This window comes from Hesperophylax consimilis, chromosome 13 (genome assembly GCF_061612785.1).
Source record: "Hesperophylax consimilis isolate HC1 chromosome 13, BYU_Hcon_1.0, whole genome shotgun sequence".
NCBI lineage: Eukaryota > Metazoa > Arthropoda > Insecta > Trichoptera > Limnephilidae > Hesperophylax > Hesperophylax consimilis.
Genome location: NC_142848.1, coordinates 24,598,983 through 24,625,723, shown reverse-complemented (window position 1 = coordinate 24,625,723; position 26,741 = coordinate 24,598,983). Strand labels below are relative to the sequence as shown.

The following is a 26,741-nucleotide window of genomic DNA, read 5'->3' as shown; positions in this document are numbered from 1 at the left end:
AACAAATTTGTCTGGAACCCAAAATAATCTCTATTTTAAAGGATTCAAAATATTCAATGAACTACCGACGGATGTTAAAAAAGGTAAAAGCCTTGCAGCTTTTTGTGTGTTATGCCTCAATGCTATAAAGAAAAAAGTTTTAGATGTTTATAAAGTGTATACTATATATAAAAGACTTACTACAAAACATATTATTTTCGATTTATTGTTAAAAGTTGACATTTAGACTTCACATTTTGTTGATTTGTTGATGTTGCCATGGTAACTTTAAAAAACGCGCGTTCCATAAAGTGCGATTTAAACACGCTAGAGCGTACTTTAAATGAGTAAAAAAGGGCACCAATAGAAAAATAGTATATTTAAGTATAAGTGGATAAACAGATCTTTCAAACACTTGCTTTATTTCGAGCACTCGGTTACGCCGTCGTGTTCGAAAAATCGCGCGTGTTTTAAAGACCTGTTTATCCACTTATACTTTAATATACTATTTTTTATTAATTGATTGAAGTTTCTTTTGTTTGGCTGATGTTGAATCGTCCTGACTGTGAATAACTGCTGTGAACTTTTAAAATGTCTTCTTAAACTTAAAAAAAAAAACTAAAATGTTTTGACTGAGGACTTAACCACTCTCCCCAAGGATTGACTAAAATGAATGAACACCAATATCACTTGCCTTGAAGGGTACCGACATTGATTTCGAGTAACAAATACTGTAATTTTTTATAACATCATCCAATTTCAGAAAAATGCATGTATGTGTGCGCAAGTGTCACAAATAGTTGATAGTTTGTATTGTCTTCGACAAAGAGACTATCTGACGAGTATCAGCTCATTTGGAAGCGGGTTACATTCCATTTCATTCATTCATTAAATAATTTATTCCTTCAAGAAAACAAAATATAAATTCTAATAGATGTATTTAAAAAGAGTTATTGAGGATGAGGTATGAAGAAAGACAACATCACGATGTTAAGTAAAATAATAATAGGAATCCTTTTTTACGATATTTTATTTTGTCTCTTGATTTTGTCATCATATTCCAACCAATTATAAGAACCTCCACGTTTGAAACCTAATCCCTTAAATATGCGTTCAGATGCTGTGTTCCCCGGTACAATAAATGTTATAACATCTTCTCCGTCTTCTGCGATCCTCTTACATATGGTCTGGATCACCAGTTTCCCGTATCCTTTCTTCCTATTATTTTCATCCGTCTGAAGAATTCCTATGTCGCTGTATTCGTATTTGACTATCCAGGAGAGAAGTTGACTGTCTTTTTTGGAGTATACTCCAAAGCCATAGTTGAGACTGATGCATTTGGAGATGAGTCTATCCGAACCCTCGAAACTGTGTTTCCAAAGAGAGTTTATTTTCGGAACGTCTTCTTGTTTTAAAAGGGCTACGTATACATCATCAGGATACCTAAGAATAAAAAAATATATTAGTGAAAAATCGTAAGAAATAGAACTTTTCTAAGTGCCATGTATTAACGAAGTTAACAGTATTTTAGCCAGTGAATAGTGATTTTTTTACTATGCCAGTTCATTGATGGTCAGTGAAATGCTATTTTTGGGAGTTAAAAACCGCCCAAAGTTAGTATGAAAAAGGAGCCAAGCATTTAACCTCTGCTAGTAGTAAATAAAAATTTCAGATTATGGATCGAGTCGGCTTTTCAGCGATGTCAGCAGAGCGAATGATTTAAAGATTCGAAAATTCCAGGGTAAAGATTTCCAGGCTGTCCCAGACCTAGAGACAAAGCTATGGATAATATACGGACACGCTGTGTAAGGAAAGACGAGCATTCAAAAGACCGAGGCAGCCAAAGCTGCAAAATTTAAGGATGCCTAGAGGCGTCCTGAAAAGCTATCACTTATACAAGTTAACTGACTTGGAGACAACTACTTAAATAAACAGACAACAAATTTCCTAATGGTTTCTTACTTCATTGCAAAACTTTGTGGAACTTCCTTAGGCAGTCTGTAAAAGTCCGTTGGGGTATCGTGGTGGATCTCATATCCCAAGACGTTGAGGATATTTTCGGTGAACCACTTCTCCGTTCCCTGCGGAACCCCGCAAACCATCTTATCCGACCAGGGAATTCTCTTGGTGTTGAGTAGAGCGGCCTCCAGATTTTTTAAGTCATCGTGGAATGTGAACAAGGTCAAGTAGTAGACTTTGTCGCCCTGGTGGAAAAAAGGTTTTGGATCGAAAAACAATTTTACCTGCTTGTGAACATTTTCAAAACAATTTTCAAATAAATAATTATCAAAACATGCGTTGCTTGCAGTAAATTATGTAGTTCTGAGTATATTTTTCCATTTTGTTTTACAGTGGAAGACTTAACGATGTGAGATCAAAACTCAGTACCACTAAATTGCTTAATATGATTTCTTTCAATTTTATCAATATTTTTCAAGTTTTATACCTCGTGATCTATTTCCATGATCGAGGGTAGGTACCATAATCGCATCTCCTCAGAGAAATTATTGTGACACAAAACAACAAATTGTTGATTTAGGACGTGTTGTTTCGGAGAATTTGAACAATTCATCAAATTTCAACGTTCATTTTCAAGCTCTGTGAAAGATTTTTTCAAGTTCTGTTTTTATTTCTGTTTTCTCAAGCAACTAGCCTACAGTGATATAGTAACAGAACTTGAATAGGACTTTCACAGAACCCGAAAATGAACGTTGAAATTTGATGAATTGTTCAAATTCTCCGAAACAACCCGTCCTTAGAAAATTATTTATTTGAAAAATGAGGCCTCTGTCTGCGGTAGATGAAATGAAATAAAACGGATTTCATTTCAAATTCATCTCCGAAATTGTTCAAGCAATATCCCACAGATGTCTCTTTAATTATTGAGAGTTTGATTTTGAAGAAATTACATTAAATATTTGATAAATGTTGATATATTTTTGGGAAAATCAAAACATGATTTAAACAATGTAATTATGTTCTATTAATGAAATAAATTGATGCATGTTTACCACAATTCCAAAAGCGACAAGTCCGTCTTTGACATTTCCTTCTGGACAACAAACGATAAAAGCATTATCTTTTGGCTCAATTTTCTGCCACCTCAGTCTGGTGTCAATCCAACAGTCCACCACAAAACTCTTCGGGAACTCTTCACGTAATAACACCTTTAATTTTGGAAAATCTTCCTGGTCGATCTGATGGAGTGGATCCATTGGAATAATTCATAGAACTACTCGTGAAACTACGACAGATGTACGCAAGACCAGTTGTGTAACAAGCGATTTAATTACTGGGGCAAGGGACAAGGCCAAGTTAATAAACGAATTAATGATCGCAGATATTATAATATTGTTGAAATTGTTTAAAAAATGTTTTCTTGTTGTATGTTAATGTGTATTATTAAGACAAAACGCAAATTCTGATATAAAAAAGAAACACGTATGTTAACTATACATCACACCGGTTTTTGTAACGCTTGTAATACTTTTAAGATATTTTAAAACCAGGTACGATCGGCAGTGTGCCAAAAAATATCGCCCCAATTTAGAAAAAAAAACACAAATTAAATATCTAGTACCATATATACGTCTAAGAATGAGTCAGGTATCGCACATCTTTAAACATCTTTAAATTGAATAAAATAGATCCGTAAAAAATTCTGTAATAAATCTATTTTCAATCCTCGACCAAATTGCGGCGGGCGAATCTTGAAAGTGGAAATTAATCCACATCCCGATCGAGCTGAAACTCTGCAGATAGACTCGTCGTCGATGACGATGCATTCTAGCTTTTGGTGGCAATCACGCACACACATGCGGACTGGTATGACATTGCAGCAATATACGAAATACCCGATCGGCATTTGGCGAGATTGTAGAGTTGTCTCCATTTCCTATAAATACCGGTTCAATCCTCAAGTTAACCATTTTTTTGTGTTTTTAAATTTTAAAACACATTTAAAAATAGATATGTTATATTGAAAACAGTGTTTTTATGATTTTTTGTGTTTTTTTTAACTTAACCGCACACAGGAGGCATTGATGAAAATAATTTCCTCGGGGCCTATGTCATCTTTGGGGATACTTTGTAGGGATTTTTTTTAAGGAAAGGAAGAAGAAGAAGTTCTGGAAAGAAAATGGTATGAGGAGTAGGTAGGAATCTAGTGATCAGTATGTATGACAGATTGATTTTTTACGAGGTTTATTTATATTTTTTTATAGGTGGGTAAAATTAACACATCGCTATTTGAACTTATGATAGATCCGGCACTGGTTATTAATCATAATATTGCTTGAGAAATGTTTGAAAATAATTAAACTCTAAACATACATCGGGTTATACATTTATTAGTATGATAAGAATTATCAGTCAATATATAAAAAAATATATTCTTTACAAACACGCGTATCATTTAAAACTTAATAATCGTAATACTTTTATACGATTAACATGTTTTTAGAATAAATAAATCTGTGGTGAAATCAAATAAAAAAATCAATGTTTTAATGTACCAGGGTTTTATTGATATTAAGTTTTCTCGATATTTTCAAGTCCTACTTTTAAACTTGTCGAGTTATTTGACTAGTTCACGTTTTTCTGCAACTAGGCAAAAATATTTACTAATTTTTTTTTTGCCCCATTAATCTATACACTTTAAAATATACACATTGTTGATAATTTTTTTAATCTTAATGCAATGTATTGAGAACTTGATGCTAAACAAATGAGACTGAATAAAAACCCCCATTACCTATAATCTCAGTGTAAATATTAATACACCTAATATGAATTTTACACAACAGATAACCAACCATTAATAATGCATGGTAAATGGTTGTTTATATGTTGTATAATATTTACGACATGTTTTTTAGTAGTGGGGTCAAAAAAATTATTTTTCGAACCATTCCATTATGAAATTCTTAACTCTTAATTATTCAAAGTTACCTCAACCCTATTTATCTTCCCTAAGCCGATATTTGCGTTTGCGTCTATAGATAAGAAATGATCAGTTTAATCGATTCCCTTTTAAAAAATCAAAAAGTTCGCTGGAAAAAAAATTGCGTTATTTCAGGTCTTTCTTTCTTTCTTCCATTAATATTCCTCAGATATCTTTCCGGTAAATAACATAAATATGGCGTTTATAGGCTTATAAAAAAGGTTCCGAAACTCTTAAAACTGCTCAACTAGTCAAGATCAGTTATTGAGTGATGTTTAATCATCTTCAATCTTGTCGTCGACGACTTCCGGCTCCGTGGGCGGTTCCCTGACGAGGCTGAGCAGCTTCGTGAGCTTCATCTCCTGCAACGTCCTCTGGTCCAGGTGCTGCTGCTTCTTGGGCGCCTTGCACATTACGCGTAGGTTGGGCGACAGCTTCACCAGATGAACCGTTCCCCTGGGGACAACAAACGTCGACATTAACATCACTAGTCAGACGGAGACCACAAAAATGTTGGGTTTTGTCATACGCAATTCAAGGGAGTTATAAGGCTGCTCTACTTTAGCTTAGTGCGTAGCAATCTCGAGAGTGGATCTCAAGTATGGGGCTAGAGGACACTGTCTATGTACCTACTTATAGTCTAATAATTATACGAATAGTCGGGAATACTGGGTATCTGCAGCTTTAATTCTAGAATGGATGTCGCATTACTGCTGATAGCTTACAAGATTCTGAACGATTTCATTGATACCAAATACCTGGCTGAAATATGAATCTTTGCCACGGATAATTTCATGACAGGCCACCAACACAGACTTCTGATTCTTTTCAGGTAAAGAACTAACTTACCAATGCTGATGACTTTGGGAAGATTTACTATGTCGGTCAATTAACTGCCTTACAGGAAATGTGGATATTTTCCACATGTCATTCAACAACTTTAAGCATGAATTACACCATTAGCTTTTTTAGTAAATGTTCATGCATGTTTTTTTCGTACATTTTTTAAACTGTTCTTAAAAAGTAAGTTTTCGTACTGTTTTAAAAAAATAAATAAACATTCAATGATTACCACAATAACAGCAAGATCAACACTATCGACAACCTCAACACTATCGACAGCATCGCTAATATCGATAACATCGGCAACAATTACAATAACAATATATACTAAGGATAGCTTATGGATTAGATAATATATTGAACCATGAATAATTGGACTGTGTTGTAAGTACGATTGGATTACGGATTGAACTTTGGATTGGACTATGGATTAAACTTATGATCTGTAGACTGAACTGTAAAGTGTACAATTGATTGTATGTAGTATGTGTGAATTGAATATGGATTGAATATGGATGGAGTGGTGTTTCCATATACTCACTTGGAATCTCCACACAAAAGAATGGGTAGATGGTAATTGAAGTCGATCCTAGTGAGTTTCTTCAGTTTTTTCGAAACGATGTTTTGAACGCAGATTGGTTTGTATTTATTCACATTTAGATCGTACACGAATACCTGAAATATAAAAGTTTTTAAAATTGTGAGAATAGCTGAAACAATATTTTCAAAGCATCTCATTTTAAATTAGTTCCGGAAAATATTGTTTGTAAACGTATTTATATAGCATAATAATAATATATTTTAAGTACCTTTCCATCAGATGTACACGCTGCAAATACAGTGCTAGAGTATGGAGCCCATTTTACGTCTCCAACACTTGAACCGAGATCGAACATAAACAGTGGCTCACTGGAAATCAAAAAATATTCATATTTTGCATTCTCGTGCAGTTATCTTGGGATAGGGTAATATTATGAAGGATTATAGGAGAATTTGTATACATGAACGTAAAGGCATATTCTTTAATATTATCATGTGCACAAATAAACGTTTTTAAGGTAACCCTAGCAAGAGGCGAACTAACTTCAAAAGAGAAGGCTGGAACAGAATGGGAATATCCCGAAATTAATTAACAATGGGAATACTTGTGGAAGGACCCCAACTCCACCATTGGATGAAACAACGTGATCAATCAATAGACTTTTGAATAACTGAAAAAAATTGAAAAAAACAGGCCAAAAGATATATCCACTGAGTTTTAGATATATCCAGATATATAGATATATCCACTGTCCAAAGAATATCTCCGGGAATATAGAAATACAACGAACCTCAGAATTCTATAAAGAAGACCAAGAAGTCGGTATTATTTTGGAAAGATAGATGGTGTTCATGTTGAAACTGGGAAGCATGTCACTAATGGCAGGTAATCTGAAACACTCGGATCAGCCGTTGGCGACGGGGTAGCCGGAGATCATGTCACATTTCAATCCTTCTTTATTTTTGCACAGTAACCAAAGTTTTCTAAAAATGTTTAAATAGTGTATTGTGCCTTTGTACTACTCGAGAACGTCTGGACAAAGGTTTACCAGTGAAGGACAGTTAAGAAAACAAGTGGATTGTATAATATATTATTTATAATAACTGTGATACTCTACTATTAAACTTTGTAGTGTGTAAAAGCCGATTAGGGCGTGTAATAATAAATAAATAATATAAACTGATAAAAAATTATCGTATTTGCAATAAACAGTTTGTTCTGACGGAGTTTCCATGCCTCTGGAATTTTATATAATCGTGAATACAGTCTAATTTGAGCAAAAAAATGTTTTAATAGCAATTTAAATTTTATAAATAAGCACTATTACACCACTTTCAAAACTTGATTTAACTTCACTTTTCAAAATGATGGCAAAATCAACTATTCCAAACATGCTGCATGACCTTTTGCCCTAGCGAACTATGGACTAGGTACACACTCCGAGTACAGTATAACCACCCATACAGGGCGCTGTTCGGCCTCCTTTGGCGATGCAGCGCCTCACAGATAAAACGCCTCACAGCTAAACGCCACAGATTAGCAGGGATGAGTCAAAACTACCGGAGATTGGAAAACACTCTTGTCCTGGCCGCCCAGTGGCAGGGTGCGCCCCTACACTATAGGTGGAGAATTTCCCTCAAGACACCGTAGTACAAATACGTTTTATTTTATTTTATTTTCAACTTAATATCATGTAATTTATTTAGATGTATGCTTTTATAAGGCAGACAGAGTATTAAACTCACCGCTACGTTCAGCTGAAATAAACAAACATTTTTATTATAAACAAACCAAGCCTTCCTTTTTCCCAATTTAGTTTGCATTTTTATTTTTCAAATTATTTAAAAAAAATGTTTGACACTCCAACCACCTTTTTATCAACATTTTTAAAAGGAATTTATGCCTAAAACGATATTATATAAACCGTATCACATAGCTGTCATAACATGCAAATGATCCTCAACCACATCAGCGCCATCTTCTTGGAGCTTTCCAGAAACCTGCCATTAGGTACTGAAGTTCATCGTTAGGATGATGATTGAAACTATTGAGATCCATAGCCATTTATGGAAAGCAGGAAGATTGAGTGATTATTCAATGTTTGTACTTTCTGCCATCTTCCCAGATCTTGACGCGCCAGTCACCCGAGCAAGTGGCGAACACTTTCCCGTCGTAGGAGTTGTAGTTGATGGCGTGCACGGGCATGTGGTGTGCGTTGAGCACGCCCAGGAAAGCGCGCGAATAGGCCCGGCTGCAGCGCAGGATCAGGCCCTCCTCCGTGCCCACTAGGTACACCTCCGGGTGTAAAGGATGGGAGGTCAGGCAGGTACCACAACCTACGATATGAAAACGACCACAATAAATTAACCGTTGTCACATAAATATTTTGTGACAAGTTTAGTTCTTGCTTAATTGGGGTTATTTTGTCTATGGTGTTTTTTCTCAAACTCTGGCAATATTTTGAAGGAAGGAAGTACAGTTTTGTTTATGGTCACTTCCTCCCCGGCCTGCCTTGCCGGTGGGTCGGTGGATCCAGTCACTCTCCTTTAAAGGGGCTTCAATCTGAGTTAATCATGTGAATAGGAGTTATTATTTCTTTTAAAAAAGGCGCGGGGTGTTTATCCATTCACGAACAGTTCGTGTTTGTTATTATTTTAGTGGGGAATATGGAATCCCGCTTTTATTGAGTGTTGGGCGATGGTCATGTCGGAGTGCTCGTGTTTCGGACTTGAAACCGAGATTGGTTTGGTCCTAGCTGTGGCTGGTTGTTCTTGGCGGAGTGTCCCCGTGTCGCAAGAGAACGGATTGCTGTCTTGGCTCCGTTGAAGAGTCTGGTCGACTACCACGTGCTGCAGGCCTGATGCCCCTGCAGGCGTCCATTGAAGGTGTTGCGTCCGCCCGCTTCCACTAAGAAAACGGATTGCTGTCTTGGCTCCGTTGAAGAGTCTGGTCGACTACCACGTGCTGCAGGCCTGATGCCCCTGCAGGCGTCCATTGAAGGAGTTGCGTCCTCCTGCTTCCACCAAGGGAAGGATGTCCTGGCTTTCGACTCGGGTCCGTTCCCCGCTGCCGAGAGCAAGTCTTCGTTCGCCATCCGTTGTCGTTCACGAAATTCCTTCCCTTGGTGGAAGCAGGAGGACGCAACTCCTTCAATGGACGCCTGCAGGGGCATCAGGCCTGCAGCACGTGGTAGTCGACCAGACTCTTCAACGGAGCCAAGACAGCAATCCGTTTTCTTAGTGGAAGCGGGCGGACGCAACACCTTCAATGGACGCCTGCAGGGGCATCAGGCCTGCAGCACGTGGTAGTCGACCAGACTCTTCAACGGAGCCAAGACAGCAATCCGTTCTCTTGCGACACGGGGACACTCCGCCAAGAACAACCAGCCACAGCTAGGACCAAACCAATCTCGGTTTCAAGTCCGAAACACGAGCACTCCGACATGACCATCGCCCAACACTCAATAAAAGCGGGATTCCATATTCCCCACTAAAATAATAACAAACACGAACTGTTCGTGAATGGATAAACACCCCGCGCCTTTTTTAAAAGAAATAATAACTCCTATTCACATGATTAACTCAGATTGAAGCCCCTTTAAAGGAGAGTGACTGGATCCACCGACCCACCGGCAAGGCAGGCCGGGGAGGAAGTGACCATAAACAAAACTGTACTTCCTTCCTTCAAAATATTGCCAGAGTTTGAGAAAAAACACCATAGACAAAATAACCCCAATTAAGCAAGAACTAAACTTGTCACAAAATATTTATGTGACAATGTGTATGACAAATATAATTTAAAACACTAATGTTTGCTGTGCCTCTGTCTGTAACTCTGGTTCAATGTACTCTAATTTTTTTGATTTGAATTTGAGTTTAATTTTGAAAATTGATCTATGATATAAAACACATTTTTGATAGAAAATTACTTTAATTGCTACATAAAATTGTAACAGATTTGTCGAGAATTCAGAATATCTTATTTAGATGAGATATGAAGCGAAAAAATTGGTTCCACTTTTTACCTCCAATTAGACTGATCAAACATGCTCCCAACGTTCTAACACCGAATGACAGCAAACTACCTAATCCGATCTCCGCGCACTGCTACTCGCGTGATAATAGTGGAACATGTTTCGACGAGATGTATATTTATATAGCTGTGTCATTATAGAGAGTTCTCGTGATTTTTCAAGGGTCGAATGAGAAATTTATGAATTTGAATGAAGTAAGAAATGTGTGTTTCAATAAATAATGTAATTTGAGTTCTGCTCTCCATTTTGCTTCTCCTTTGGCGAAGGCATCGTTGTTATCGACCTTTGCTTTTTTCATAAAGAATAATTATTATTTATTTTTCGGAATAACTTTATTGAGTAAAACCTCATATTGTAATATTTAAATATTGAAGACAATATTAGTGATTTCTAAACGAAAATCTGAAACAGAAAAATCAGAAACCCAGATGTGACCGTTTCCTTTTCTGATTTTTCTGTTTCAGATTTTCGTTTAGAAATCACTAATATTGTCTTCAATATTTTAATAATTATTATGTTCTCTTATGATAACATCGTGAAAGTACGAGTACCTAATAGTTTGCCCTTTACTATAACTCTCAGTCAGGAGGGCCAAGGTTAGATACCTGTGGAATTCCAAAATAAGTTTTAAACTCAATTTACTAATGTGTGATGGTAACTGGCATATTGCCGATCATGCAAATTTCTTTCGTGATAGCTAGGAAAGGCTATAGAGTTAAAATATATCGTGATTGATTGTGCCGAAGATTTTTGTATTTTGATAGACATTAAATATATAAAGTGAATGCGATGTTTTCCGTGATTTTGCGACCACCTTGTGTAACATAGATAAACAAATAGATCAAACATGTTCTGTAGCAGTCAAAAACTTCTTCAGGAAAGCTTAAAAAAGAACCACAGTGAACCATATTGTTATGAATAAGTATTTGACACAATGTTACGATACTTACTTAGCCCATAGATGTGTTAATAGGCTGTTATTGTGTGTGGTTTTTCTAAGTACATTATTGACTGTTAATATGATTGAATAGTGGGTGGCCAAGTTTGACTTTGTTGGTCTTTGAAGGCCAACGCGCCAGAGTCCCTTCCAGTGGTTGAACTGGAAAAGAGCTCGCCAAACCGACCTACCGACGGTAGAGCATAATTCTCCATTCAGGGCGGGGAAAAATATATCCCATCTACATGATGTTTGAAAGGAAGTTGCAAGGTTGTAGAATGAAAGTAATCTGGATAAACTTTGGACTGGCCGTAACAAATTATATTTGATAAATTTCACAGAGAAATACAAAAAAGGTGAAAACTTACCCCCATCGACCAGAACGTAGAATCTATCTACCCTGTCTAAAATAATAAGAACGTATTTAGTTATGAGGAACGAACACTGAGTGCCGCGAATGGCGGAGTAGATGAATCAGCCATGTAGCTAGAGGACGACGGCTTCAGATGTGACTGGTATCGGCCCAGTGAGTACCAGCCAAGAGGAGTGGACGACAGCTTCAAGATGTGGCTGGCCAACGGCCCAGTGAGGTCCGGCCATGTAGGTAGTAGACGACGGCATCAGATGTGAGGTTCAGCCATGTAGGTAGTAGACGACGGCATCAGATGTGAGGTCCGATTTAAAAATGCTCCGAATCAAAATGCACTCGGCGAAAACAGTTTATCGGCAGAAATAATCACCGATCGCTTGGATAAACTCTGATTACCCCCAAGGCCACACATGGTGAAAAACGTTATCATTATTCACGCCATTCGGGGCGAATTCCACTCGCGGGAAATATTACTAGACTTCTAAGCTTGAAGCACAAACTGAACATTTCGGTATTAATCACAAATCCATGAAATAACTTTCGATTAGATCCTCCGACCTACAGAAAAATAATTGACCCCCCGACCGGACAGCCTGTCTCTCCTGTGCCCGGCCGGGAAGTGAAGCCATCTTGAATTTCTTTTCACTTCCTGTTCAAGTTCTAAGTTGCCAGAGCATAAACAATAGACAAGATAAATCACAGATTTGACAGGTTCTTACTTAGAGTGAAAATCGTATGTTATTTTCATAACATTACCCCGGTCGCCCCCAACGTGTTTGCCCTCAAACACAAGGAGAACAAAATAAAAGCCTGAGCTAAGAGATACCCTAACTTGGTCTGATGGGTTCCTAAAACATACATGATATAATAACATAAAAAAACGAGTTATATAGCAGAAATGTACTAAAAGTAATAGTATGCTTGCAAAAGGGTGTGTCACAAAATCAGTCGCGCCCATCATGCGTAAGACATGTTGGATGAGTCTGCGGCGCATCCAATTGAAGTTCAGAGTATTAGATATAACAAAATCAGAACTTAGAAATAAAGACCTTAAATTGTACACAATTAGCAGTAAGAAGATACGTGGACGGGGCCCGTAATCACCCGCAGCATGTACGACGCTGGGTGATGTATTCTGACTCTCGTCTGGGACTACCGTAGACGTAGCATCTATAACAGAATAGAACTTAAAATTAGTATACAAATATTATCACTAAAGCATGACATCAATATACATCAAAACATTAAATATGCACAAAGCATCACTGTTCAGATTCACTTTTTTAAATAAGCCAAAGTAGGCTACACTCGTAGATGGTGTACCATCTGCACTTTATCACTGATTCTAAATCCATTTTGGAAAAGAAGAGTTCCTCTATAGAAGAGTATTCCTATCTAACTCCCTAAACTGGTCTCGTGGGTTTAGTTTTTCTGACAGTTATACAATAGAAAACAATATATAAGTTTATTTTACCATTGGTATATGAAATACAGGATATAACCAACCATTGTAAATGAATGGTGTTATGAATAGTCTTACAATCATCGCAAAAATGATGCCACATTATTTAGTAAACAACCATCGTTAAAAATGGTGCCAATAGAATTGTTAGCGACCATCGTAAATAAATGGTGCTATAAATAGTCTACAACCATCGTTAAAAATGGTGCCAATCAATTAAGTATTCGTCTTTTGTCCCCGAGGGTTCAATTTGTAAATTGTAGTATTAGTGTAACTAATTACCGAGGTTCTCACAGGAACCAATCAATCACTAATTTATTTTTAGGATTGATTTACATTTTTCAAATGATGAAGTTTTAATATTATATAAATTTATTAATATTAGTTCAGTAGTAACTTGTTTATAGAAACTTAACAAGAATTTTTTTTTTGTAATAGTAAAGATACTTACATAGACAAATGGGCAATGAGACCTATGTAAGCACAATATATTTAAACTCGGAACATCTTGAAATACTGGGCGAATAATTCCATATGTTTTTACTTAAAGTAATACAATATAAAGGTATATGAACACAGTTCATATGATATTAAGCTTAGAATACAAGAGGATATGCGGGTTCATATCGTCGTATAATCCAAGTTGACATAAAAATAAACTTAAAAATAAATATGAGCTAAGTTGAACTGATCGTGACCAGAAATATGTATGTATTTGTGTTTCGAAGCATCTCACATTTGTATATATATTTTATAATCTACCAAATTTTAACTTATTATTTTAATGAGAAATTATACTCGAGTAATCAACTGGAGTAAAATTAATTTTCCGTAAAGGACAAACTTAAAAATATGTATATTTTATAATCTACAAAATTTTAACTTATTATTCTAATGAGAAATTATACTCGAGTATCAACTAGAGTAAAATTAAATTTTCCGTTTTTCTTCGGCGGCGGTACCTCCACCTCAGAACTCGAGCCCGAAAGAACCCGTCTAACCAAGCGGAGCCAACTCTGCACTCGCACTTCCTCTGCGCAAAGGAAGGCGCGTGAACAGAGCGACTCACATTTAGTTTTTTTCCTTTTTTTTTTTTTTGAATCTCCATATTTTAAAGAAGCAACCCTAGGTTTAGAGTTGTTGTGACTCTTCTTCCTACATTCCGATATTAGATGCCCCTTTAATTTACAAAAAGAACAATAAATATTGTTCCCTGAAGAATTTGTTTCAGTATGACACATCTCCTTTTCTCATTGATGTTGTCTATTATTGTCGACATTTTGAAGTTTACTTATGAAACCGCAAGTATTGAATACAAAATGATTATAAATTAGCTAATGACGATAGCTATGAATATATTGTACTCCCGCGAGGCAAATATATAATTAAATGCACTTATAAGCACTGTATAGTATTGGTTGCATAACATAATTATCGAAACTTTCAAAGTGTATTATTATTTTGACAGTTGTTGTCAAAATCGCGATGTTTGTTTACGCTTGACATTCCTAGCTGTCAAGTTGACACATAGTATTGTGTTGCCCGTAAAATAAAATAATATTGCCCGTAAAATAAAAATAAATTATAATAATGCGTACAAATCGTTATTTATGTTGGTTGCACTGATGGCACTTTAATAAGTTCGCACTGTTGACTGACATTTATGTACCTAATAACATTTATAGGTTATGTTTTATGTGAGACACGTCGAAACAAAACAAATACACATGATTACTAAAATGCTTGCAACTTCGACTCAAAATCAAATAATAAGAACAAATACGAACCAACCACGTTGATGCGCCATGTTATGAATAAGTATTTGACACAATGTTACGATACTTACTTAGCCCATAGATGTGTTAATAGGCTGTTATTGTGTGTGGTTTTTCTAAGTACATTATTGACTGTTAATATGATTGAATAGTGGGTGGCCAAGTTTGACTTTGTTGGTCTTTGAAGGCCAACGCGCCAGAGTCCCTTCCAGTGGTTGAACTGGAAAAGAGCTCGCCAAACCGACCTACCGACGGTAGAGCATAATTCTCCATTCAGGGCGGGGAAAAATATATCCCATCTACATGATGTTTGAAAGGAAGTTGCAAGGTTGTAGAATGAAAGTAATCTGGATAAACTTTGGACTGGCCGTAACAAATTATATTTGATAAATTTCACAGAGAAATACAAAAAAGGTGAAAACTTACCCCCATCGACCAGAACGTAGAATCTATCTACCCTGTCTAAAATAATAAGAACGTATTTAGTTATGAGGAACGAACACTGAGTGCCGCGAATGGCGGAGTAGATGAATCAGCCATGTAGCTAGAGGACGACGGCTTCAGATGTGACTGGTATCGGCCCAGTGAGTACCAGCCAAGAGGAGTGGACGACAGCTTCAAGATGTGGCTGGCCAACGGCCCAGTGAGGTCCGGCCATGTAGGTAGTAGACGACGGCATCAGATGTGAGGTTCAGCCATGTAGGTAGTAGACGACGGCATCAGATGTGAGGTCCGATTTAAAAATGCTCCGAATCAAAATGCACTCGGCGAAAACAGTTTATCGGCAGAAATAATCACCGATCGCTTGGATAAACTCTGATTACCCCCAAGGCCACACATGGTGAAAAACGTTATCATTATTCACGCCATTCGGGGCGAATTCCACTCGCGGGAAATATTACTAGACTTCTAAGCTTGAAGCACAAACTGAACATTTCGGTATTAATCACAAATCCATGAAATAACTTTCGATTAGATCCTCCGACCTACAGAAAAATAATTGACCCCCCGACCGGACAGCCTGTCTCTCCTGTGCCCGGCCGGGAAGTGAAGCCATCTTGAATTTCTTTTCACTTCCTGTTCAAGTTCTAAGTTGCCAGAGCATAAACAATAGACAAGATAAATCACAGATTTGACAGGTTCTTACTTAGAGTGAAAATCGTATGTTATTTTCATAACAATATAAATACTGAAGTGATATACCTCTGATAGGCTTCATGTTGGGCCCAGACCCTGGCAGAAGCAGCAATATGGCTGTTGCAGCCAGCAGCTCCCCTGGCAACACGGTCCAGAAGGTCACTCGACCATCACCAGACACGGACCAGAAGCTGCATTCACCGTCGGCCAAGTCTGGGCCCCAGCGGATCTGCAAGATAGTGTTGTTGTCAGTAATCTCTTTCAACAATACAACAAATTAATTACAGCCATGAATCAGAAAACGGTGAATTCTGGAGTCTTTTACTGTCTAGAATTTCTAGGTCAACTCAACTCATTTTCAGTAATTTACATCGTTATCTATGAAGCTTTTAGTTGTTATTTTGCTTCGTACGGTGCAGGAGAGTTGATGGAGTTAAAGTGGAATTCTAAGGTTATCCAGTCAGTAAACAGCATCAGTAGTCTTTTGAATGTTTTAAGATGTGTTCTGTTTTTGGAAGGAGAAAAAATAGTTGATATACAAAAACAGAGGCGTACGCTTTCTTCTGCAGATTTCGCAAGGTATAAACAGTGGATCTTACCTCCCATACTAAACTGCTATGCTTAGATTCAACCGAATCACTCTTATATTGGTGGCTCTTGTCATTTGCAAGTTGAGCGTTGTAAACACATACGTTTCCATCATAGAGTCCTACAAAAACAGCACGTTGTTGTAAGGCAGTAAATAGCGACATATTATCTTGTACGTGTAATACAAAATTTATTTATGTACGCTAACACAGAAATCCAGAAAAAAACATTTTTTATAAAAAAAGATTACAAACGTATGCAGTGTAAACATATTTATAACATCATAACTGAAATTTACAATCAGGCTATATGAAACAAAATGTTAAATATACTAGTTTCAAAGAATACCTGGATTGCTTTTTTTATAAATTCTTTCGGTGCTATTAAAAATATCTGCTACTTCTGCACATTGGTTCATATTTCTGCACATTCTGGACATAGCTGTGCATGCATGGTACAAGGGAGTTTATAAAAGATTTGGTATTGACGTTATTGTTACAGTGAAAGATATTTTTTGTTCGTTTAAGTCTATTAGGAACATGAAATAAAATCAATTGCAACAATAAGGGAATTCAGGATTTTAAAAAGAAAAATTACATGAGATGCCAATCTTGTGTCTAATTATTAATTATTATCCAATCGTATTATTATTTACCCACTACAATGAGGTAGGGAAACTTTTTGTGAATATCCAGACATATTACAGGCGAATCAGTCATCACTGCATATTCGGGAAATGATGGATTTTTAATTGTGAACAGACAGAGACATCCTTCTTTGTTGCTGTGAATGAAGTCCACTGTCAAAAGAAAGAGCTTGCATTTTATTACATGTTAAAATTTTACGCTGAATAACTCTTCATGAAAGTTGGCTGTTTAAACTTAAGTCGGAGATCGACAAAGATATTTGAATATCTTTAATAGTATCAGTATTTATATTACGTACACGAGCCATAGGCGACTGCAAACAAATCATAGTAGTATGGGTTCCAAGCCAAAGCCGTCACGGTACTTGTTCGCATGCGTTCATAGGAAAACCTCCAAAGAGGAAGTAAGGAGCCATCTCCATCACGGAACTCGTCTGAGGGGTCTTCCCAATATCTGTAGTCGTGACCTGATTTCATAAACGTACATAAATTATTATGGTCAAATAATATTCACTATTACTACTACAACATTACATCACGATAAGAACTAGTGTGGATGCTCAGTATCTTTCTTTTGTGTTGGAAGACATAGAGACACTAAAATAGTAAATTATAAACACTGTGTGATATTTGTAGTATGTTAAGATGCAGTTAGGTCCAGGAAATTGGAACAGCTTACCAATTTCATCATATATATTTTGGTTGACCAATCTCTCCAGTACAGTCCAACCTTCTTTAATTCTCTGTTGCACCTTTTCTTCGTTCAGTTCTTTTTCTGTTTTCTCTTTCAACTGTGGGATTTTCTTCTTTACCTAATATCACAATAATTCCAATAAGAGTATTATATGAATCTCTTACATCGCGTACAATAAAGTCATGTGCAATTTAATGTCACAAAAATCTAATACCTTTTTAGGTTTTTCCCCTTCCCGTTCACTTTCCTTCGACTCGTAGTCTTTTTGGTAGAAATCGTAAATGATGGACTGCAGAGCTGTGGCTGAAAATGTGGCTCTTGGAGGTGGATATGTTTGCGTTTCTACAGACTGTAATACAGGCAACAGTAACTTTATTCGGATATTTCAAATGGGTGGAAGCCGCCAAGAATTGGCACAACTAGAGAATATTGAGGCAAGCGTATGTCCAATACGTCCATTGTCTAAAGCTGAATATCAGACGGCTTAATAAGAATAAGAAGATACATTGGTTAATAGGAAAGAGCTTTGAACGGAAAATATGTGTAATTTCAAAGATATAATTTGTTTAATGATCTTACCCTACTGGGATAGCTAACAGTCAAGGCTGCCCTTTCACAGAAGTTAAACTGGTTGGCCAGCTTTTTGGCTTTTGGTACTATTTCTACCTTCTCTTCTTCGCCTTCTCCATCCAATTCGCCATCTGAATCTCCTCCTGATCCTTCGACAGCGACCACTTCATCAACCACATCGGTTACTCCTTCCTCCGCAGGTTCCTGACCTTCCTCTGGAACATCAGTTAGCAGTAACCGTTAGCTTATTCATTCATGACCACATATCAGAGTTGTGACACGGGTCAGGGAGCCGGGACAATTTCACAGGGGTCGGCTCAAAATCGAAATTATAAATAAAGCAAAAATCTGATTGCCCAAAACAGCAAAAAATCACTAACGGTTAACTTCGGTATCATATTTTGTTGGTTAACCCCTAAAGCCTCTGACATTTTGAAATATACGTCTCATATGAGAACCGTTAGAATACAGACTGTTTCTGCTATCGTGGTACGAGAACACGCCGTCAGATGGAATGCAGGAAAACACTTCTTCTTCTTGACATATAAATTTATTAATTCACAATATAATTGCAGGATCTTATTTTCCTCTGCTAAAACTTAAACTGAAAGAAATAAAGGTCTAGTTTCCTCTATTCTTCAGTTTTCCCTAGGTTTACATAAACCTAGTAATTATCTCACGACTGACTGCCTAGGTACGCATGTACCTACCAGTTATAGCAACACTCTAATACTGTCCTTTTTCTGGGAGGTATCTGTATTTAAACTAAATTCTGAAGGACATTTTACCAAAATAAAGATGTTCCACCCGCTCGTTGGCAAACAACATTCTTAACATAAAATAAAATGCATTTAACTATTCTTAATGATACAAACGTGACTTAAACAATAGAAATATTTTAAAGGAATTATTTTGAGGAAGATGAAACTTTATTTGGGGTTTTTATTACTATGGGACAGGGGTGGGAAAGGTATTGGCAAATATTTTTAGGCATAATGGTTTAACTAGGGTCATCATAAAATCGAAGGCGAACAGCTCTATTTGAAAACTGCCGCCGCTTGCAGTAAAATGTCACCAATTCTTAAATCATAAATGATACAAACAAGGCAATATGTTTATAAAAATACCAGGCCAATGAATTGTTTTATTGTAGGGTCGAATCTGCAAATGTGGGAAGCTACACTATCTTTAAAAATACGAATTGTGAGAACTGGCCAGAAGGTTAAATTTTACTGAGCAATATGTAATAGTCGCATTCTGGAAGATACATACCTCCTCCCGTGAAGATACTTCACAAAATAGGCAAAGAATGCGACTGTTATCTTTATTAGGTACCTACTGCTTGTCTACAAAAATTACCAGTTAAATTTATTAAAATTACTAAAATAAAAATATTTATGCTACTCTTAAAACTAAAAATTCCGTGGAATATGTAAATCTTATGACTAAAAATCGTGTAGTAGGTAATGTCTTAAAACTAGAAATCCCGTAAAATGTATATCTTATGACTAAATATCGTGTAGTAGGTAATGTCTTAAAACTAGAAATCCCGTAAAAATGTATATCTTATGACTAAATGGTTGTAGTAGGTAATTTCGCATTCACCTCCCCCCGTGAATTCATTTCACCTAGCGGATAAAAAGAATGCGATGGTTGTATCTTCAATACTGCTACTTTAGTAGCCGGTCTGCGAAACGTACCGTGATTTGTTTGAATATCTACAACGCGAACTTGTCCATCGGCTCCGGGGTATACTTTTACTACCATACCCTTTGGCCAGGTATTCCGGGGCAACGTGTTGTCACATAGGATAACTACGTCGCCTACCTTTATAGGTGGTATCACGTCATGCCATTTAGAACGTTTTACCAGTGTAGGTAAATATTCTTTTACCCATCGTGACCAAAATTGGTCGGCAAAAAATTGTGCAATACGCCATTGCTTTTTTAGGCATAAATCGCCGTGATCAAAGACCCCTACGATTGGGGTGTCATATTTATAACCTAACAGGAAATGATTTGGTGTTAGACTTTCAAAATCCTTGCTATCGAGAGAAACGTGTGTGAGTGGTCTACTATTAACTATATTTTCTGCTTCTAACAGCAATGTGTGCAAAGTGTCCGGGCGTGGTGCTTGCTCGCGTAATATGGCGTAAAACGTAGTTTTAATTGATTTTATTAGACTTTCCCAGGAGCCTCCGTGGTGAGGAGATCCTGGCGGATTAAATTTCCAATTTATTTTCCTTGCCGACATTTCGTTATTTAATTTGTCCTGGTTTAGAGATGATAATGATTCTGATAATACCTTATCAGCACCTCTAAGGTTTGTTCCATTATCACTCCAAATAGTTAGCGGGTAACCGCGCCTAGCAATAAAACGTCTGATTGCTAGTATGGCGGAATCCGTAGTCAGGGAATCCGCGATTTCAATATGCACGGCTCTTGTTGATAAACATGTAAACAAAACACCGTACCGTTTTTCATTTCTGCGCCCTATTGTTACTTTCATGGGACCAAAGTAGTAATCCATGCCTGTGTGTGTAAAAGGACGTATATGATGTTGTAACCTTTCCATAGGTAAACATCCCATTAGAGGTGCCTGTGGTTGGGCTCTCTTATTTTTGCAAGTTTGACATATATATTTAATTTTTCTAATAGACTGACGCGCATTAAGTATCCAATACTTTTGTCTTATTGAATTTAAGACGTGTTCAACTCCACCGTGGCTAGACATCTCGTCAAACTGTGTAATTAATAATTGAGCTAACTTATCTTTATTGTCGAGAATTATCGGGAAGACTGTACTTAATTGTACGTCTTCAATCGCCGCAATCCTACCCTGTATGCGTATTATTCCATTTACATCTAAATACGCACTTAATTGTCTTAATCTACTATCTTTTGGCAATTTTTCGTTTTTGGATAAAATTATAATTTCTCTATGAAACGTTCTTTTCTGAGACTCTTTTATAAGAAAATGTTCTGCTGAAGTTAAGTCATCAGCAGTAAGAGAATTATTTTCTGCTTGTTTGCCTCTACATTTGTTGATGAATTTAAAAACGTACGCTGTAGCTCTTAATAATCTTGAATATTTGGAGAATTTATTTAAGTCTATGAAACATGCCGCCGATGTGGTGAGTAAGATAGCCGATGGTTTTAACTCTAATAGTTCTTTGTTTATGCTATCACACTGTTTAGCCAAATTCTCTTGCGGCCATACTTCTGGAGGTGATTTTAGGAATTCGGGACCAGAAAACCATCGCCCCTCTAATCCTAAATCTGTCATCCTAGTATCTCTGGTAGCCTCATCTGCTATATTATCTTTAGTTGGAAGCCACCGCCAGCATTCTGAACCAACTGTTTCTTCCAACTCACCTAACCTATGCGCAACAAAAGGCTTAAAATTTCTTGAATCAGATTTTAACCAGCACATTACGGTTTTTGAATCTGTCCAAAAATGTTTCGAGTTAAAGGTGAGCGTGTGTTCACCGATTATACATTTATATAATCTACTACCTAAAAGGGCTGCTTGCAATTCTAAGCGCGGAATTGACATCGGCTTGATTGGGGCTACGCGGGTTTTGCTAGCAATAAAATTTACGAAGACCTGACCATTAGCATTTTGAACACGACTATAAGCTACACAACACATTGCCTTTTCGCTCGCATCACAGAAAATATGAAGTTGTCTGTCTACGGCGTTTTCCCCACCGCATAAAATCTCGTAATACCTAGGAATTTTAACTTTACTTATTGACCTTAAGGCTTCCAACCAATGAAGCCATTCATTAAAATTACGATCATTTAATTTCTTATCCCAGTCAGTACCCGACCTCCATACATTTTGCAGTAGTATTTTAGACCGAACTGTCAGGGGTGCTAAAAACCCGGGCGGATCGAATATTGTCATAATGACTTTCAACATCTGCCTTTTCGTGGGTCTTTGCTTCCCAGAAATAATATCCCCGGGAATTTTTTTGAAGCTTAGATCGAATGACAATGTGTCTGAATTTGGATCCCATTGCAAACCTAATGTTCTCTGTATGTTTTCCTCACCTTGTTCGAAACAAACAACATTCTTCGACCTGTGGGCTACGGGAATGTTTTCTAGCGCCTCTGGCGCGTTACTTGCCCAGCCGGTGATATTAAACCCGCCTTGAGCATGTATGTATGTAATATCTTGTATTAATTTCTTCGCACTTTCTACTGAATTTACACTATCTAAATAGTCATCCATGTAATGTTTTGTTTTTATTGCTTCGACGGCCTGGGGATACTGAGATAAAAATTGATCCGCGTTTTTATTTTTTACGAATTGCGCCGAACAAGGTGATGATTTTGCGCCAAAAATCATTGAATTCATAGCGTATACAGACGGGGCTACCTTACGATCTTTTCCTCTCCATAAAAACAACTGAAACGGTGTATCTTCATCAATAATTTTAATTTGTAAAAACATTTCTTGGATATCGGCGGTGAATGCAATTTTATTTTGCCTAAATTTAAAAAGCATTCCTAGCAGAGAATTATATAGATCGGGCCCGGTTAAAAGCCTATCATTCAAAGAAATTCCCTTTGATTTTGCCGCCGCATCAAATACAACCCTAAGCTTTCCTGGCTTATTTGGGTTGTAAACAGCAAAATGTGGTAAATAAAATTTATCCGAGCTATCCGGATACCTACCACTGAAATTGAATTTTTTTGCATATCCTTTATCTAAATAATGTTGTATTTTGTTGCAGTAGGCTTCCGAAAATTCAGGGTCTTTATCCATTCTCTTTTCTAAAGTTTTTAATCTATTTTCCGCAACCTGAAGACTATCAGGAAAATATCTCTCTTCTTCCTTCCACAGCAAACCCGTCTCCCAATGACACCCCTGACTAGCGCGTTTTGTGGTACTTTCTAACAGGGAATATGCACGTTTATCATCTTTGCATATTTTCGGGCTCACTACTCCCATCTCGTCTATCCTAAAACTCTCTTTGATAATTTCATGCAATTCGCTATTTTCGTTTTCCTGAACATGAAAATTGAATTCTACACTATTTCCCGTTTTATTTGAAATATAGCCGAGCGCGACCCAACCAAGCTTTGTATAAGATAATGATACTTTATTTTTATCTCCCTGAACTATTTTTCTGGAAATAATTAATTCCCAGTTGTTTTGCCCAATTAACATTTGGGGTTTTACATTCTTTTCAAAGTGAGGAGCGTTCTTTAAGTGTTTATTACTCGAAATGTAAGAATTAGATAGCGCCATTTGAGCTGGTATCTTTAAATCCCGAACGGTTCGAGCACTAGCTATGTACGATTCTACTTCGTTTTTACCTTTTATTTTTACATTTATTGACATAGAATCCGCGTTGTTGGAGCTCATTTCATTGACTCCATGCAATGAGAGGTCACTAACTGGTCCAGACAAACCGATTTGTTTGGCTACTTCTTGGTCTAACAATGTGACGGTTGACCCATCGTCTAACAGCGCATGAATATCTCGGCTTCCGAGTGGCCCGTATACCGTAATCGGAATAATTTTTAAAAGTACTTGATTACTTTCCCACGTGTTTGTGACAACTTCATCGGTTTCCACCCGATTGTGATTAACCAATAAATCATGAAATTTTTTGTTTGGTGATTTTAAATTTACTTTACAATTAAAACGGGAATGTCCGTACCCTAAGCACTTATAACAAACATTATTATATTTAGCAATTTCCCATCTTTGCGTTATTGGGACATTTTTAAATTTCTCACATTGCCAAATCTGGTGTTCTCCTTTGCAAACACAGCACGGTGGTTTTCCATTATTAGTGGTGTGATAAAGGAATTTTTTTGACGTATCGTACGGACGTTCGAAATGATTATTTTTGGATGCATAAGGCCTATTAAAATTTTGTTTATTTTGATGTTGATTAGCTTGCCGTGGATGATAATTATTACTATACTGCTTGAAATGGTTATTGGAAGCGAATTTAGTTTCATTACTGATTTTAGAATTAAAACTTATTCCTGAGTCACGTGAATTAATTACGATTTCTTCCAGCCAAAGTGATAAATAGCAGAGTATTGGCTGTGTTGTGTTCCGCCTATCTTTGTCTGTAAGCCACAACGTTCGTAGTGTACTAGGTAGTTTACCGATTAATGTCGATAACAAATCTGGATTGTGCAAATGTCCGATATTTTTAAATGATTTTAACATAGAAATTAAATTTTTTACTTTACAAGAAAATCGAATTATGGCGTCTGAACTGGTATTCTCATCTAATTTACTTAAATTTCGGATCTCACCAATAGTTTTTTGTATGATGTGATCCGTGTTGCCAAAAATATTTTCTAACGTATTTATTATTTCCTTGACATTGCAAGGAGACAATAGAAGGGAAGAAACCGCGTCATGCGCCTCTCCTTTTAACGCTTTTTGTAATCTATATAAATTTTCGCTGTCAGATACTTTTAAGAAGTCTGTGGTATGATGGTATATTGATTTGAACGCAATCCATTCAATTGGATTGCCGTTAAATGTGGGAAGATCATTAACTTTGGGCCTGGTATTATATAAAGACATTGCCTTACCAATTGATTCCGCGAGACGGTCTTCAGTTATAGCAGGTGTTGGTCCCTGGAATCGGCCCTGCGACTCTGGCCACTGTTGCCCGTCGCGTTGCTCTGCTAAGTTGAATGGCTGCTCTGATGTAGGCAGCTCCCAGTAGCTACTGCTTGGCTGCTGATGCTGCGTCGACTGCAGCTGAAGAGATTGCCCTACTAAGGGCTGCTGATGCGATGTTCCTCTGGGTGGGAGTAGCTCGTACCGCCCGCCCTGCTGCTGCTGCTCCAACCGCTGTCCCAAGTGCAGCGGAAGAGCCTGCTCTGTCCGAGGCTCCAATTGCGATGGGAGAGTCTGCCCTGCCAAGGGCTGCTGCTCTGAGGATCCTTTTGGTGGGAGTAATGTGTACCGCCCACCCTTGTTCTGCTCCAACCGCTGTTCCAATTGCAGCGGATGGGCCTGCTCTACCCGAGGCTCCATTTGCGACAGGAGAGTCTGGCTGGCCAAGGGCTGCTGCTCTGAGGATCCTTTTGGTGGGAGTATTGTGTACCGCCCACCCTTGTTCTGCTCCAACCGCTGTTCCAATTGCAGCGGATGAGCCTGCTCTACCCGAGGCTCCATTTGCGACGGGAGAGTCTGCCCTGCCAAGGGCTGTTGCTGTGCAGTTCTTGTGGGCGGTTGTAGTGATAACCGCCCATCATGGAGCAGTTCCTGTTGCTGCTCCATTTGATCTCGAAGAGGCTGTTCATCGTGATTTCCAAGTTCTGATGATGAACTGTGATGTGACTGGTCCACCCAGTCATTGACTCTATCTTCGAGAGTCCGTTGCGAAGTCCTTGATGCGGCTTCTAAAACGAGCGCCGCATGTTGCTCCTCTGCATCCAATATTGACATTGCTGCAGCCATCTTTGCTTCAGCCATCTCCGTAAGTAGGCGGGCCTTTTGTCTCGTGATGTGCACCTTGGTTGCTGAAGCTTTTATTTGAGCCTCCATCCAGCTCCTGCTGGTTCCCGCCTTGCTGCCGCAGACAGATGACGTCTTTGTGTGTTGTCCCGCTTCCATGATGCTGCTGTTCCCGATGCGGCTCGAAGGACCATATGTTTCTGCTATCGTGGTACGAGAACACGCCGTCAGATGGAATGCAGGAAAACACTTCTTCTTCTTGACATATAAATTTATTAATTCACAATATAATTGCAGGATCTTATTTTCCTCTGCTAAAACTTAAACTGAAAGAAATAAAGGTCTAGTTTCCTCTATTCTTCAGTTTTCCCTAGGTTTACATAAACCTAGTAATTATCTCACGACTGACTGCCTAGGTACGCATGTACCTACCAGTTATAGCAACACTCTAATACTGTCCTTTTTCTGGGAGGTATCTGTATTTAAACTAAATTCTGAAGGACATTTTACCAAAATAAAGATGTTCCACCCGCTCGTTGGCAAACAACATTCTTAACATAAAATAAAATGCATTTAACTATTCTTAATGATACAAACGTGACTTAAACAATAGAAATATTTTAAAGGAATTATTTTGAGGAAGATGAAACTTTATTTGGGGTTTTTATTACTATGGGACAGGGGTGGGAAAGGTATTGGCAAATATTTTTAGGCATAATGGTTTAACTAGGGTCATCATAAAATCGAAGGCGAACAGCTCTATTTGAAAACTGCCGCC

General features: G+C 37.5%; 2 protein-coding genes across 2 annotated transcripts in view; both read right to left on the bottom strand.

Moving 5' to 3' along the window:
* Window positions 1-906: 906 nt before the first annotated feature.
* On the bottom strand, window positions 907-3,233 carry LOC149418655 (uncharacterized). The gene is made up of 3 exons (XM_089638609.1): window positions 2,991-3,233; window positions 1,942-2,183; window positions 907-1,422 (listed from the first exon to the last, which is right to left on the bottom strand). Exons 1-3 carry the CDS (start codon window positions 3,192-3,194, stop codon window positions 999-1,001), a joined length of 870 nt encoding a protein of 289 aa, XP_089494735.1. The 5' UTR covers window positions 3,195-3,233; the 3' UTR covers window positions 907-998.
* Window positions 3,234-5,196: 1,963 nt separating this feature from the next.
* The window catches only part of LOC149418654 (dynein intermediate chain 2, ciliary-like), a 28,404-nt gene continuing 6,859 nt past the window's right edge, over window positions 5,197-26,741 (bottom strand). Inside the window, exons 5-17 of the mRNA XM_089639142.1 lie at window positions 25,706-26,163; window positions 25,090-25,378; window positions 18,527-18,732; window positions 18,162-18,296; window positions 17,933-18,065; window positions 17,553-17,720; window positions 17,263-17,406; window positions 16,619-16,728; window positions 16,086-16,248; window positions 8,413-8,641; window positions 6,574-6,673; window positions 6,306-6,439; window positions 5,197-5,377 (exon numbers count right to left, since the gene is read on the bottom strand). Coding sequence (XP_089495268.1) covers window positions 5,197-5,377; window positions 6,306-6,439; window positions 6,574-6,673; window positions 8,413-8,641; window positions 16,086-16,248; window positions 16,619-16,728; window positions 17,263-17,406; window positions 17,553-17,720; window positions 17,933-18,065; window positions 18,162-18,296; window positions 18,527-18,732; window positions 25,090-25,378; window positions 25,706-26,163 — 2,450 coding nt within the window. The remainder of the gene's footprint in view (window positions 5,378-6,305; window positions 6,440-6,573; window positions 6,674-8,412; window positions 8,642-16,085; window positions 16,249-16,618; window positions 16,729-17,262; window positions 17,407-17,552; window positions 17,721-17,932; window positions 18,066-18,161; window positions 18,297-18,526; window positions 18,733-25,089; window positions 25,379-25,705; window positions 26,164-26,741) is intronic.